The 14,417-nt window shown below is 45.6% G+C and overlaps 1 protein-coding gene and 1 long non-coding RNA gene across 7 annotated transcripts in view; one reads left to right on the forward strand and one right to left on the reverse strand.

The window, feature by feature from the left end:
• Positions 1-2,124: 2,124 nt before the first annotated feature.
• Positions 2,125-6,069, reverse strand: LOC139268040 (uncharacterized). The gene is made up of 3 exons (XR_011593962.1): positions 5,998-6,069; positions 3,725-3,860; positions 2,125-2,787 (listed from the first exon to the last, which is right to left on the reverse strand). It is a non-coding gene; the product is annotated as an uncharacterized lncRNA (long non-coding RNA).
• Positions 6,070-6,164: 95 nt separating this feature from the next.
• The window catches only part of snx7 (sorting nexin 7), a 119,530-nt gene continuing 111,277 nt past the window's right edge, over positions 6,165-14,417 (forward strand). For 2 of the 6 annotated variants that reach the window (XM_070886652.1, XM_070886653.1), the window contains exon 1: positions 6,165-6,432. In XM_070886652.1, coding sequence (XP_070742753.1) covers positions 6,238-6,432 — 195 coding nt within the window. In that variant the 5' untranslated portion in view covers positions 6,165-6,237. Of the gene's footprint in view, positions 6,433-6,825; positions 7,121-12,318; positions 12,412-14,417 lie in introns of those variants that run through there. The other 4 variants (XM_070886656.1, XM_070886654.1, XM_070886655.1 and 1 more) reach the window with 4 other exon arrangements.

Consider the following 14,417-nt stretch of genomic DNA (forward strand, 5'->3'; position numbering starts at 1 on the left):
GGTCATCCAGGTATATAAAGGGAGGTCCCACGCAGGGTCAGCACTTCTTGGTCCTGGGAATAAAGGTTCAGATCACGTAGTGACCTTATCTGCAGTACATGCCTCGTGTGATTCTATAGTAAGGTGTAAGGACACTACAATTATAGCCCATTTATCGCCGGCCCAACTTTCGGCATACATGAATGAGCTGCATCATCCGGCCTATTAAAAAAAAAATGACATCATCCTTGTGCAAGGCCGAGAATAGTGTTTAGAATGGAAAGTTGCGCCCGATTATGGCCCAGGTTATCGCCGAGTGCTAATTGCGGCATTTCGCCCACAATTTGCTCAAATGATCGCTGGTCCAAAAAGACACTGAAGAAAAGCTGCAATCACCTGATCTTAATACGGACGCCATTTTCTAACTCAGAGGATCTGTAGTAAAAGGTGCTTGTCAGGAGAATCAATTTGTGAGTGATTTTAAGGGCCTTTTTGACTCTTGCCAATCATCTCATCACATTTGTATTTGTTGAGGACAAATTAAGGGCATTTATAGTGAGTTATAGTGATGGAGCCTGTAATTTCTCAAGCAGTATTGATCACTAAGCACATGCTGCAGAATAGAGATGGAAGAAGGTATATTGAAGAGCATTATGTGCCCAAAGAGGTGGCAGACTGCTGCTGCTGCGGAGACGTTACACCCAACATTTACAGGGATAAGCGATTATACCTGGACTTGTCCGATAACACGTGCTTTAGAAGGCTGCACTTCCGAAAGGAGATCAGTGAGATATGCCAGCTAATTAAGAGAGAGCTGCAGCCTACCAGCACCATCAAGACTGCACTGCCCATTGAGGTTAAGGCTACTGCAGCACTTTCCTTCTTCTCATCGGGCTCCTTTCAGGCCTCAGCTGATGATCTTTGCAGTATCTCTCAGCACGTCACACATTGCTGCATTTGACAGGTGACTGAAGCCCTTTACGCACGCATGATGGACTTTATAAGCTTCCCTATGACCAGGAAGACACAGACTGAGAGGACTTTGGGTTTCTCGCGAATAGCAAACTTCCCCAAGGTGCAGGGAGCAATAGACTGTACGCACATCGCCCTGCGAGCATCTTTGCAGGATGCAGAGGTGTTTCGGAACCAAAAGGGATTCCACTCCCTGAATGTGCAGCTTGTTGTCGACCACAAGCAAATAATCATGGCAGTAAATGCAAATTTTCCAGGGAACATCCATGATGCGCACATCTTGCGTGAGAGCACTATGTCTGACCTGTTTAAAAGTCAGCCACAAGGTCACGGTTGGATGCTGGGAGATAAGGGATATGGCCTTGCCAGCTGGCTCATGAACCCCCTCCATAAGCCCCAGTTGGAAGCGGAGAAGCGCTATAACGAAAGCCATATCGTCGAAAAGACAATTGGAGTTCTTAAGCAGCGCTTCAGATGCCTGGACCACTCAGGAGGCAAACTACAATACCACCCTGACAGGTCACTGAGTTCGTTGTGGTGTGCTACATGTTGCATAACCTAGCTATCAGGAGAGGACAACAATTGCCAGATGGGACCGCCGGCCCACCTCAGGAGAGGGGGGAGGCGGAAGAGGAGGACGAGGAAGAGGGCAAGGACCTTGGGGAGGACAATCAGCTTGGCGATGAACCCATGCTCCCACGTCCCCCTGCAACACTGGAAAAGCCCCGTGGTAGTTATGCAGCTGCAAAACTCTTGCGTCAGCAGCACATAAATGAATGCTTTGCGTGAACTTACATCGGTGACAGTTACAGTTGCGTAACGTTTCATCCTTGCCTGGCCTGGCCATGGCCTTTGTTTGCAACCCTTGTATTGATGTTTTACCGTACGTTATTAGAAGACACCACGACAATTGTAAAGTTAAATAAAAATATTTAATAATTGGAGACGAATTTTAAAACATTTTGAACATATATAACACCGCACCCCCCCCCCCCAACAGTCAACAACATTTGTAACACAACAATATAACAACATCCTCCCACCATTCACAACAGTCAACATTCAACAATTTTTTTTAACAACAATATACAGCAACCCCCTCCCTACCTGTGGCCACGATTCCCTCCTGCATCTTGATTCCCCACCCGCCCACCCTTGTAGTAAGCCCCCGTTTCCCACTAACTCCCCGAGTAATGGGACCAAGATGTCTTGTAGCAGAGCACCTCAAGGCCTGCTGCTGTGCGGGGGGAACGGGTGCCGTCAGGAGAATCACCGAATCACCTCAGTGGCTGGAGAAGACATTTCCAGAGAAATGTCTTCCTAGTCAGAAGGAAGTTCTTCCTCCTGTCTCGCATTTGTCGTGGTGCTTGGTGGTACGGCACCTTGGGGTGCAGCGCCGTCTCCTGAAACTATCGCAAGCCGCAAGGCATCGACAGAGTTGGTCGTTCTCCCCATTGCCACAACTATTCGCTCCATGCCCTCCGTTATTCGTGCGGACAGTATGGCAATGTTGCCGGTCAACCCACCAAGCGCCTGGAGGAGCTCTCGACCAATTCGACGCTCGGCCTTGACGTGAGACCATGTCCTCATTTGGATCTGCCATGCCTACCTCGCCGACTCAACCTCCGCGGGGTTGGTGTGGGCACTGGACGCCTTGGAGTGCAAGCCGCTTGGTCCCGCTACTTCATCTGTTGATGATGATGATGTGGCCGCAGGTACCACAGATGAAAATTGGTCATCTTCCTCCTCCTCGGATTCTTGTTCCTCATCGGTGGTGATGACCACCTGCAGCGGTAAAGGGGTTGATGCAGGGGCCTCCCTTTGCACCTGGGGAGTCTGGGGAGCGGCAAAACATAATTGAGGTTATTAGAAGAGAAGGGTAGACATGAGAATGCTTGCGCTACGCTGGCATATGTACGAGGAGCAACACTACTGTGATAAATGTGAACGAGAGACGTTACATATGATTAATCTGAGAGTACATTACATCATTCATCATCATCATAGGCAGTTCCTCGGAATCGAGTAAGACTTGCTTCCAATCTTAACATGAGTTCTTAGGTGGCTGTACAGACCAATACGAGAACCAAGTCTCTGTCACAGGTGGGACAGATAGTCGTTGAGGGAAGGGGTGGGCGGAACAGGTTTTCCGCATGCTCTTTCCGCTGCCTGCGCTTGATTTCTGCACACTCTCGACGACGAGACTCGAGGTGCTCACGCCCTCCCGGATGCATATCCTCCACTTAGGGCAGTCTTTGGCCAGGGACTCCCAGGTGTCAGTGGGGATGTTGCACTTTATCAGGGACGCTTTGAGGGTGTCCTTGTAATGTTTCCGCTGCCCACCTTTGGCTCGCTTGCCGTGAAGGAGTTCCGAGTAGAGCGCTTGCTTTGGGAGTCTCGTGTCTGGCATGCGAACTATGTGGCCCGCCCAGCGGAGCTGATCAAGTGTGGTCAGTGCTTCAATGCTGGGGATGTTGGCCTGGAAGAGGACACTGATGTTGGTGCGTCTGTCCTCCCAGGGGATTTGTAGGATCTTGCGGCGACATCGTTGGTGGTATTTCTCCAGCGACTTGAGGTGTCTACTGTACATGGTCCATGTTTCTGAGCCATACAGGAGGGCGGGTATTACTACAGCCTTGTAGACCGTGAGCTTGGTGGCAGTTTTGAGGGCCTGGTCTTCAAACACTCTTTTCCTCATTCATATAGTATAATGAAATGCCATTAAATTACTTTAAATTACCACTGGTTTACCACTGCTTTACACATTACTCACGTGTCACAACAACGGGAGAACGATTGTGGGTGCTCACTAGTGCTGTGGCACATTCCTCCAAGTCTGTGAGCGGGTGGAGCTCAGCAGGACCTTCTCCGGTGCGCCTCTGCTCCGCATGATTCTTAGATATCTTCCTCTGCAAACGTGACAAAAGGCATAAGCTAATTGACTAGGTACTAGTACAGAAACACAACAGATATTGTAATCCACATTTTATTCATCCATAACTTTAATGTTATATGCTAATGCGGTTTGTATCCATAATGGATGCATGGTTATAACATCTACGTTCAGAGAAAATATTTAATAAGATCGTGTTTAGGAACTAATGCGCCTGTAACACCAAACATCTCGCGTACAATCTCCAGGAAAGGCCCCATCCACGGGCCGTGCCGTTCGGCGCCAAGGGGAGGTAAGCGGTTTATTTGAATCGATGGAGGTCCCCCGGGGTGGGGGGGGAAATCAGGACCGCTGGTGAGCTCGGCAATGACAGGAGTGTAATGAGAAGGGGCACCGTGTCCATGGGCTGTGCTTGGAGACCTCCGTATGGCCGGAGCTAATGTCCCAAAGTGTCCCAGGGCAGACAGTGAGCCAGGGCAGCTCTCCCCCAGTCCAGGCTGGGTCACTGTGTGAGTGATAGCAGTCGGAGAGACTCACAGAGTCTGGGTAAAGGTGACCGGACACCTCAGTGCTCAATGGTGCCCCATCCACCAACGTAATCAAAAAGGAGACGATGCCCAAATTAAAGACTTGCTCTCAGCACAAAAAAATTCTCCTTCTCAACTAACGTGATAGAAATGCTGAATGTTTGAGGTCTGTCTGTTTCCAGTTATTCCTTTAAATAATTAATACTGTTCATTAAATGTAAGGTATCTGAGCAAAATTATAGACTTAATGGGCGCAGGTTCCGACCCCAGTCCAAATCTTAGCAGGGAAGCTACCCAAGATTACCCAGTTTAATTACAATCCGGCAGATTTACATTCTAATTAATTCAGTGGATCATTACAATTTAAAATGTAATAATTTAATGCTTACTCTTGCCAAAGCAACCAGGCTGTTCCACCTCTTGCAGCACTGGTCTGCCTCACGCCTATCGTGGGCCACTGAAGAAACAACGGCGGCGATATCGCCCCATATTTTTCGATAGGTCCGGGGGAGGTTTCCCTCGCCCACCCCGGGTTAATTGTCCCCACCTAGTTTTCACCTCATCTACGAGGGCCTCATTCGCTTCATCGGAGAAGGCTTTCGCCCTCCTTTTCCCTGACAGCTCCTCCTGCTGCATACTTGTATCGCTAGACATATTTTAGTACCGCTAATATAAAGACCTCCAAGATTAAGACTAAAGTTTATGAAGAACAGAGACACTACTCAAATTACAACTAAATCCTTCAAAATGCTTTACAATCAAAATGATCAACTCAGATGGAATGCTCTAAAGGTATCAGACTGCTTGTTTCTCTCTCCCTCTCTTTCACTCTTCTGAGAATGCGCAGATGACCCTTGAACTCACGAATCGCGGAGAAACTTCTTTGCTTAAAAAAAATGCACATGCAGAACGGCCGTGGCTATGAACGCCAGCCTTGCGCAACAGGATACATCACTAAGGCCTACTTCACATCGCTAAGGCTATTGCCCAAAATAAAAAGGCAAAACTAGCATTTTTTAAAAAATGGGCGATATTATGAAAAATAAAAAAACACTGAGGCTGGAAATATCGCCCATTGGGCAATAGCGATCATAGTGGAAAGTCTAGCCCGTAGCTTCAACCTTGGTCCCTTCATTCTGAATTAAAGAATTTTTTTATCACTTCCAGAAGGGAAACAAAACATAAAACTCCAAAGAAGTAACCCGCTAATTAGAGTATAAAGGGGTAGAAATTCAGTCACTTAGCGCCCCAAGGGTAGGAACAGGGGCACTAAAGGGGTCGGAGCCGCGAGCGGCGGCATTCGCGCTGCTTGGCACATTCAGCGGGGTGGTTGGGAGAGAAATTTTCCAGAGAATTTTTGTTTTCCCCTTACTGATCCTGGGTTATTTTTTTGCTTCTCCCAGGATATTACATGGCTGGAGGGTGTGTGGGAAGTGTTTAAGTCAAGCTGCTCCTGCCATCATGATGAAATATTGCCTGTCAATTATTTTTACATTTATGAATGCGTGGGAGAGAGGGGGGGGGGGGCTAATATATACATATAACATCACATCCTTTTTTTAAGTTAAGGGAGACGGCCTGACGAGACTAAAAAAGAACACAATGAATTGTGCAAGGTGGCTTTACCGTGGTGTGAGCGCGTGGAGGGGTTGCAGTGTGGAAACTCCGCACCGTGCGCATGCGTGCCGCAGATTAACGGCTCCCGGCACAAGCGCCCAGTTTGAAGATGCAGCGCGCGGGAAGGACGGGCGCTTGTGTTCGAGCGCGGGCCGTTTCCGCTCCTGCGCGCTGGCGTTGCCGCCCCGGGGCTGGAGCCGGGAGCCGCCTCCTTTTGCCGACACATCAGTGGCTGCGGGAGGAAGGAAAATGGAAACCACCACCACCACTATCACCGGCGGCGGCGGGGCGGCCGGCAAAAGCTCCAAAGTGCCCGGTCCTCACCCACTCTCTAAGGACGTGCTGGGTTTTGATGATGATGATGACGACGAGGACGAGGAGGAGGAGGAGGAGGACCTGGAGGTGTTCAGCAAGGTGATCCCCTGCCGCTCTCACGGGGTTTTAGTGAGTTGGGGAGTGGGGCGGCTGCCGCTGGGCCATGGGACGCTGGAGCTTCTCCCCGCATCGACACCTCGTCTTAAAGTTTGTGGCGGCGGTCGCTCCGCACGGCTTGCGCACTGACCGCCCGGGCTGCTGTTGCTGCACACTTCCAACAACCCTGTCGTAATTCTGCTCAGTCAACTCTCTTTTCTCCTTTTCCCCCAATTTGCCGGGAGCCGAAAGCAGTGATTTACACTCTCGGCTCTCCTCTGAAGGCGAGCTGAAAGCAGACTGACTGGGTATTTATTTTTGTATCAGCTTTGGCTGGCATACTCCAGCTTCAGAAGCAGATCGGTTGTTTTTCTTTAGTGTCAGCCGTGGCTCGCCTCGGAGTCTAGAAGGTTGTGGTGGGTTCAAGTCCAGAGACTTCAGCACAAAAATCTAGGCTGACAGTGCAGTGCTGAGGGAGGTAACGTCTTTCGGATGACACGTTGAACCGAGGCCCCGTCTGCTCTCTCAGGTGGATGTAAAAGATCCCGCGGCACTATTTAGAAGAGCAGGGGAGTTATCACCGGTGGCCTATGGCCAACATTTATCCCTCAATCAACATCACTAAAATGATGATCTTATCACATTGCTGTTTGTGGGAGCTTGCTGTGCTCAAATTGGCTGCCGCGTTCCCCACATTACAACAGTGACCACACTTCAAAAGGTACTTCGTTGGCTGTAAAGCGCTTTGTGATGTCCGGTGGTCGTCAAAGCCGCTATAAAAATGCAAGTCGTCTTTCTGTTTTGTTGTTGCAAGTAAAGTTAGCTAAGTACACAGTTTCTTTTTAACTCACCCAGATTTAAGGTGCATCCGGCGAAGCTCAAGGTTGGAACGTTTCCCAGTTGTAGGGCGAGAGTTGGTGTCAGTATTTGCCAGCAATTTACATGCAGCTACTTGGATATCATTACTTGCGGTGAATTCAGGCCCAGACTGGCTTCTCCTGGGAGGGTGTTTGATTCTTGAGAATTGTTTTTTTTAATTTTAGGAAGGGGAATTGTTGCACTAGGGAAATCTCTGTCTGCCCCTGGTGAAATTTACAGTTTTGGTAACTAGATTTGCTTGTAGTTGTAAACAAATCTTGCAGAATGCCTTTAACCAGATAAAGATAGATTTTATGTGATTGCCAGGGGATGTAGAATAAAAGTAGTTGTGACCTATTGAGAACAAGTTAAGCAATTCATGTCCCATTTTGAATAATTTCCATATCGTAACCAAATTTGCAGTACTGTATATGCAACAAAAGTGCTTTCACTCTGCACTACTTACTTTTGAAATTATATGCTTATGTCGAGATCAGGTACCTGACATTGCCAAATTTCTGCATGTTGTATGCAAGGGTGTGCTTAAATTGAAACTTCAGGTTGGAGCAAATATATTTTCCCTTCATGGCAATTCTAACTTCATTCTGGAATCGAATCACAATCCAACTCTACTGGAAGTGGTATGGGCCCCTGCTGGAGGAGGTAACTTCACACTTTCCAGGCGTATAACTCCAGTGCTGTCAAACCAAAATGTTTGGGTTGATCCATGGCACATGTAAACCTATCTGGCGTTTATTTCATAGGCTATTCGGTGCTGTATTAGTCTATTTAGTTCATTGTTCCGTGCCACTATTTTTCTGCATAGCAGCCACACAGTCCCCACTCTCCCGTTTGTTAAGCATACCCTTAAATATTTTTCAAGCAACTGTCTTTTTTTAAAAAAAAAATTAACAAGTCTGCTTCATAGTAGCTTGTGACAGAAAATTTCATATGCATGTGTATAGGAACTTTTTCCCTTGTGTGAATCTCTAAAAAAAAAAATTTGTGGCTTCCTGTTATTGACCACTGGAAACAATCTATCATTATTTACTTTGTTGTAATCCTTAAATGTTTAAAGAGCATAGATGCTGTGTATTGTAGACTTTCAGATTTTAATCACTGTGCAGGGTTGCTATTCTAGTCATGTGAGCACACTGGATAGAAGAATTGCAGTTTAAGCCATGCAGTATAAATGAAGTAATTCCTGGTTGGAATCGATATTGCAGCTAATGTTATCCAACAAGTAGCATTATAAATGCACCATAAGTTTGCCAACTCTAATCTGTTGAAACAATCCATACTTTTTCAATAACAGAATCATAACAACAACTTGCATTTTTATAGTGCTTTTAACGTTGTAAAACTTCCCAAGACACTTTTTACAGGAGCATTACCAAATAAAATTTGACATGAGATGTTAGGACAGCTTGGTCAAAAAGGTAGGTTTTAACGAGTGTCTTAAAAGAAGCGAGAGAGGCAGAAGGGTTTAGGAAGTTAATTCTAGAGCGTGGAGCCCATGCAGCTGAATGCACCACCACTGCAGGTTGCGCCATGAAAATCGGAATGTGCAAAAGGCCAGAATTGGAGGAGCGTAGGGATGGGGAGGGGGAGGGGTGAGGAAATGGTGGGATTTGAAAACAAGGATGAGCTTTTTTTAAATAGAGATGTTGCCAATGTAGGTCAAGGAGCACAGGGGTGAAACATGAACGGGACTTGGTGAGAGTTAGGATATGGTCCGCAGAGTTTTGGATGAACATAAGAAATAGGAACAGAAGTAGGCCATATGCCCCCTCGAGCCTGTTCTGCCATTCAATAAGATCATGACTGATCTGATCATGGACTCAGTTCCACTTCTCTGCCCGCTCTCCATAACACCTTATTCCCTTATCGTTCAAGAAACACTCTCTTTCTATCTTAAATTTATTCAATGTCCCAGCTTCCACAGCTTTCTGAGGCAGCAAATTCCACAGATTTACAACCTTCTGGGAGAAGAAATTCCTCCTCATCTCTGTTTTAAATGGGCAGCGCCTCATTCTATGATCATGCCCTCTAGTTCTAGTCTCCCCCATCAGTGGAAACATCCTCTCTGCATCCACCTTGTCAAGCCCCCTCATTATCTTATACGTTTCGATAAGATCACCTCTCATTCTTCTGAATTCCGATGAGTCGAGGCCCAACCTACTCAACCTTTCCTCATAAGTCAACCCCCTCATTCCCAGAATCAACCTAGTGAATCTTCTCTGAACTGCCTCCAAAGCAAGTATATCCTTTCGTAAATATGGAAACCAAAACTGCACGCAGTACTCCAGGTGTGGCCTCACTAATAACTTGCATAACTGTAGCAAGACTTCCCTGCTTTTATACTCTATCCCCTTTGCAATAAAGGCCAAGATACCATTGGCCTTCCTGATCACTTGCTGTACCTGCATACTATCCTTTTGTGTTTTATACACAAGTACCCTCAGGTCCTGCTGTACTGCGGCACTTTGCAATCTTTCTCCATTTAAATAATAACTTGCTTTTTGATTTTTTTTTTCTGCCAAAGTACATAACCCCTCACTTTCCAACATTATACTCCATCTGCCAAATTTTTGCCCACTCACTTAACCTGTCTACATCCTTTTGCAGATTTTTTGTCCTCCTCACACATTGCTTTTCCTCCCATCTTTGTATCGTCAGCAAACTTGGCTATTTTACACTCTGTCCCTTCTTCCAAGTCATTAATATAGATTTGTAAATAGTTGGGGTCCCAGCACTGATCCCCGTGGCATGTTACTGGTTGCCAACCAGAGAATGAACCATTTATCCTGACTCTTAGTTAGCCAATCCTCTATCCATGCTAATATATTACCCCCAACCCTGTGAACTTTTATCTTGTGCAGTAACCTTTTATGTGGCACCTGAACTCTGGTTTAGAAGTGGGGGGCTGGCCAGGAGAGCATTGGAATAGTCAATTGTAGAGGTAACTAAGTCATTGATGAGGGTTTCAACAGCAGACGAGTTGAGGTAGGGGCGGAGACAGGTGATATTAGGGATGTGAAAGCAGGCGGTCTTGGTGATGAAAATTAAGGGGTTGCGAACGGTCTGATTCAGCCTCCGACAGTTGCCAGTGAGAGGGATGGAATCGATCGCTCCGCATCTTGTTTATAGGAACCTCTGTGTTTTCAGTTCTATAGCTTGAAACTGAGATTTCTCAGGAAATTTTAACCAAATGATTATATTTCTACCTTGTATAATTTAGTTGTACTCTGTAGTTGATTGCAACATATTGCATGTGAGACTGTTTCACAACATGATCTGTTAGCCAATGTTTGTCAATACTTGATACTGGTGATATTTTTAATCCTTCAGTTTGCTATAATAAGGGTAAAATTGATGACACAATTCTGCTTCTGGCTGTTTATAATTTCAGTAGCTGAAATTGCTTTGAAAACTTAATATTGCCAACTGTTAGTGTATAGTGTCATGCTTTTGAAAGGAAATTTATCTTCTGATTGCTGAATATAATCCTAAATGTTGTAGATACATTTACTGATTACTCTCGTTTTTATGTCTTCTGCTTTTAAAACCGATTCAAAGAAAGCCTGCAAGATTTTAGACAGATAGTATTTCTTATCCTGATATCATCGACTACTTCAGTAATAGATGCAGGTGGTGGGTTATAGACCTGTTTGGTTATTTAATTCATCTGCAAATGTGGTTGCCATTATTTTAAAGTTATTAAGTCTTTGTATTTTTCTCGTTAAGTAACTATTTAATAAGTGGCCTCGAAATTAAGAAGAAAATGCTGGATTGTTCAATTTTAAAATGAATGGTTTGTCACAAACAAACATGCAAAATATAATAGGAGTATGGCCACCTGAATTTATTTTGCATATTTTGCATTTAATTTGCTCTCAATTCTGTCGCAACACATTAGGCAGCAGTCTTTTATGAAATTTTAGTGATTTAACTAAATCCTGGAGGAACAGAGACTGAAAATAATTGAGTAGTTGAGTTACTGGAACCATCCTCACACTTATCAATTTTGAGGCCAGTATACAAGTTAAAAGAATATTTTAGGATAAAGGCTAGTGGCTTAATCTATGAATATAATCTAACCTTGACCCCCCCTCCTATTTCTAATCTCTATGCTGCCCCTTGGAGATATCATATGAAAACACGGAGTCAGTTTCCACATGTATACCGACGACACCCAGCTCTGCCTCTCCACCACTTCTCTCGACCCCTCCATGGACTCTAAATTGTCAGACTGCTTGTCCGACATCCAGTACTGGATGTGTAGAGATTTTCTCCAATTAAATATGGGGAAGACCGAAACCATTGTCTTTGGTCTCCGCCTCAAACTGTGTTCCCTAGCCACTGACTCCATCCCTCTCCCTAGCATCTATTTGAGGCCAAACAAGGCTGTTCGCAACCTAAGCGTCATATTTGACCCTGAAATGAGCTTCTAACCACATATCTGCGGCATAGCTAAAACCGCCTATTTCCACTTCCGTAACATAGCCCGCCTCCGCCTCTGCCTCAGCTCTTCTGCTGATGAAACTCTCATCCGTTGATCCGCCTCTAGATTTGACTACTTCAACACATCCCTAGCTGGCCTCCCACATTCTACAGTACGTAAACTTGGTCATCCAAAACCTGGCAGCTTGTGTCCTAACTCGCACCAACTCACGATCACCCATCACCCCTGTGCTCACTGACCTACATTGGCTCCTGTTTAAGCAACGCTTCGATTTCAAAATTCACAAATCCCTCCATGGCCTCGCTCCTCCCTATCTCTGTAATCTCTTTCAGCCTCATAACCCCACGAGTGTCTGCGCTCCTCAAATTCTGCCCTCTTGAGCATCCCTGATTATAACTGCTTAACCATCGGTGGCCGTGCCTTCAGCTGCATGGACCCTAAGCTCTGGAACTCCCTCCCAAACCTCTCTGCCTCTACCCGCTTTCCTCCTTTTAAGACTCTCCATAAAACCTACCTCTTTAACCCAGCTTTTGGTCATCTGCTGTAATTTCTTTTGTGGCTCGGTGTCAAATGTATTTGTTTTGTTTTCATCATAGGCAGTCCCTCGGAATCGAGGAAAGCTTCCACTCTTAAAATGAGTCCTTTGGTGGCTGAACAGTCCAATACAAGAACCACAGTCCCTGTCACAGGTGGGACAGATAGTCGTTGAGGGTAAGGGAGGGTGGGACTGGTTTGCCGCACGCTCTTTCTGCTGCCTGCGCTTGATTTCTATGTGCTCTTGGCGATGAGACTCTAGGCGCTCAGCGCCCTCCCGGATGCACTTCCTCCACTTGGGGCGGTCTTTGGCCAAGGACTCTCAGGTGTCAGTGGGGATGTTGCATTTTATCAGGGAGGCTTTGAAGGTGTCCTTGTAACGTTTCCTCTGCCCACCTTTGGCTCGTTTGCCGTGAAGGAGTTCCGAGTAGAGCGCTTGCTTTGGGAGTCTCGTGTCTGGCATGCAAACTTTGGCCTGCCCAGTGGAGCTGATCAAGTGTGATCAGTGCTTCAATGCTGGGGATGTTGGCCTGGTTGAGGGCGCTAATGTTGGTGCATCTGTCCTCCCAGGGGATTTGTAGGATCTTGCGGAGACGTCGTTGATGGTATTTCTCCAGCGACTTAAGATGTCTACTGTACATGGTCTATGTCTCTGAGCCATACAGGAGGGCGGGTATTACTACAGCCCTGTAGACCACGAGCTTGGTGGCAGATTTGAGGGCCTGGTCTTCGAACACACTCTTCCTCAGGTGGCTGAAGACTGCACTGGCGCACTGGAGGCGGTGTTGAATCTCGTCATCAATGTTTTGTCTTACAACACTGCTGTGAAGCGTCTTGGGACATTTTACTACGTTAAAGCACTATATAAATAAAAGTTGTTGTTGTTGAATAACATAGGTAAGTTTAAAAAAAAATGAAATGCAAGGAGCAGTTGGTCTGATCTGGATTATAATCTTTGCTGTATTTCTAAGGACAAATACCAAACCATGTTATTTCAGCTGCTGACCTCAATAATATTGCGATATTCAGTTATTATTGTACTAGTTTCTGGACTAGTGGAAAATATTTTTATAATAGGCCCATAGTAAAAAGAAAATTGCAGGATATGCTTCACAGCCACTGAATTTGTTTTGGCATGTAGTTGCTGTTGTTATTTAGATAGATTTGACTGCCTGTTTGCGCACAACCATGTTCCATAAACAACAGCGAGATAAATGACCAGCTAATCCATTAAAGTAATGTTTGTTGAGCGATTTAATGTTGGCCAAAGCAATGGGAAAACTCCCTTGCTATTTTTCACAATGCCTTGGGAATCTACTTGAGCAGAGAGGTTGGGCCTTGGTTTAACATTTCATCCAGAAGTTGGTACCTCTGACAACGCAGCGCTCCACCCAGTACTATACTAAAGTGTCAGTCTAAATTAAATATTCTAATTCTGGAGTGGGCCTTGAACACTCAGCTTTCTCACCTATGAATCAATCACCACGCCAAGCTGGCACTTTTAAAGAGAGAGAGATCAAGAATTAAGTATGAATAAAAGAGAGAGATAGGTAAACACTCCTCCCTCAACTCCCACCCATTTCTTCTTGGCCCCACCCCAACATTTAAAATACTTGGTCCATTAATTCCCTGTGCTACTTGCTCATGGCTGTTTCGAGCCTGCTCTTGACTCTGTCCCACATGGTTCCAGCTTCTCCCTCAACCCTGCTTGAAACTTCAAAAAGAACCTGACCACTTGGACCCTGGTTGCTTCTGATCACCCTCCTGTTGCTGCCCTGCTTGCTCCAAAATCTACAAAGCTGGATCAGAATGTGCAGAGCTGGCACAGATGTGAATCCCAGAACTCAGCAGTTTGTTTCTTTTTCTCCTCATTCAGCTCCTGAGGTGTGTGGGTTTTTTTTTTAGTGTTGCTCCATTGTTTCTCATTTTAAGTACAGGTATAGTTTTCTGCTTCCTTTTAACTCTCACATCTGGTGCTTGTTTCATTTAAGCACAGCTCTACTATCTCTCAAGTCGTCTTCCCAGTGTTTCTGTTTCTTTTAATCTGTTTCCCACTCTGGGAATTTAAAAAAAAATATAACTCTCATCCATAGTGGTTGTATTTTTCAAACAAACTTTAGATGTATATATTTTTTTAAATCATACAGCACAGACGGTTACT

The sequence above is a fragment of the Pristiophorus japonicus genome, chromosome 8, assembly GCF_044704955.1.
Source record: "Pristiophorus japonicus isolate sPriJap1 chromosome 8, sPriJap1.hap1, whole genome shotgun sequence".
Classification (NCBI taxonomy): domain Eukaryota; kingdom Metazoa; phylum Chordata; class Chondrichthyes; family Pristiophoridae; genus Pristiophorus; species Pristiophorus japonicus.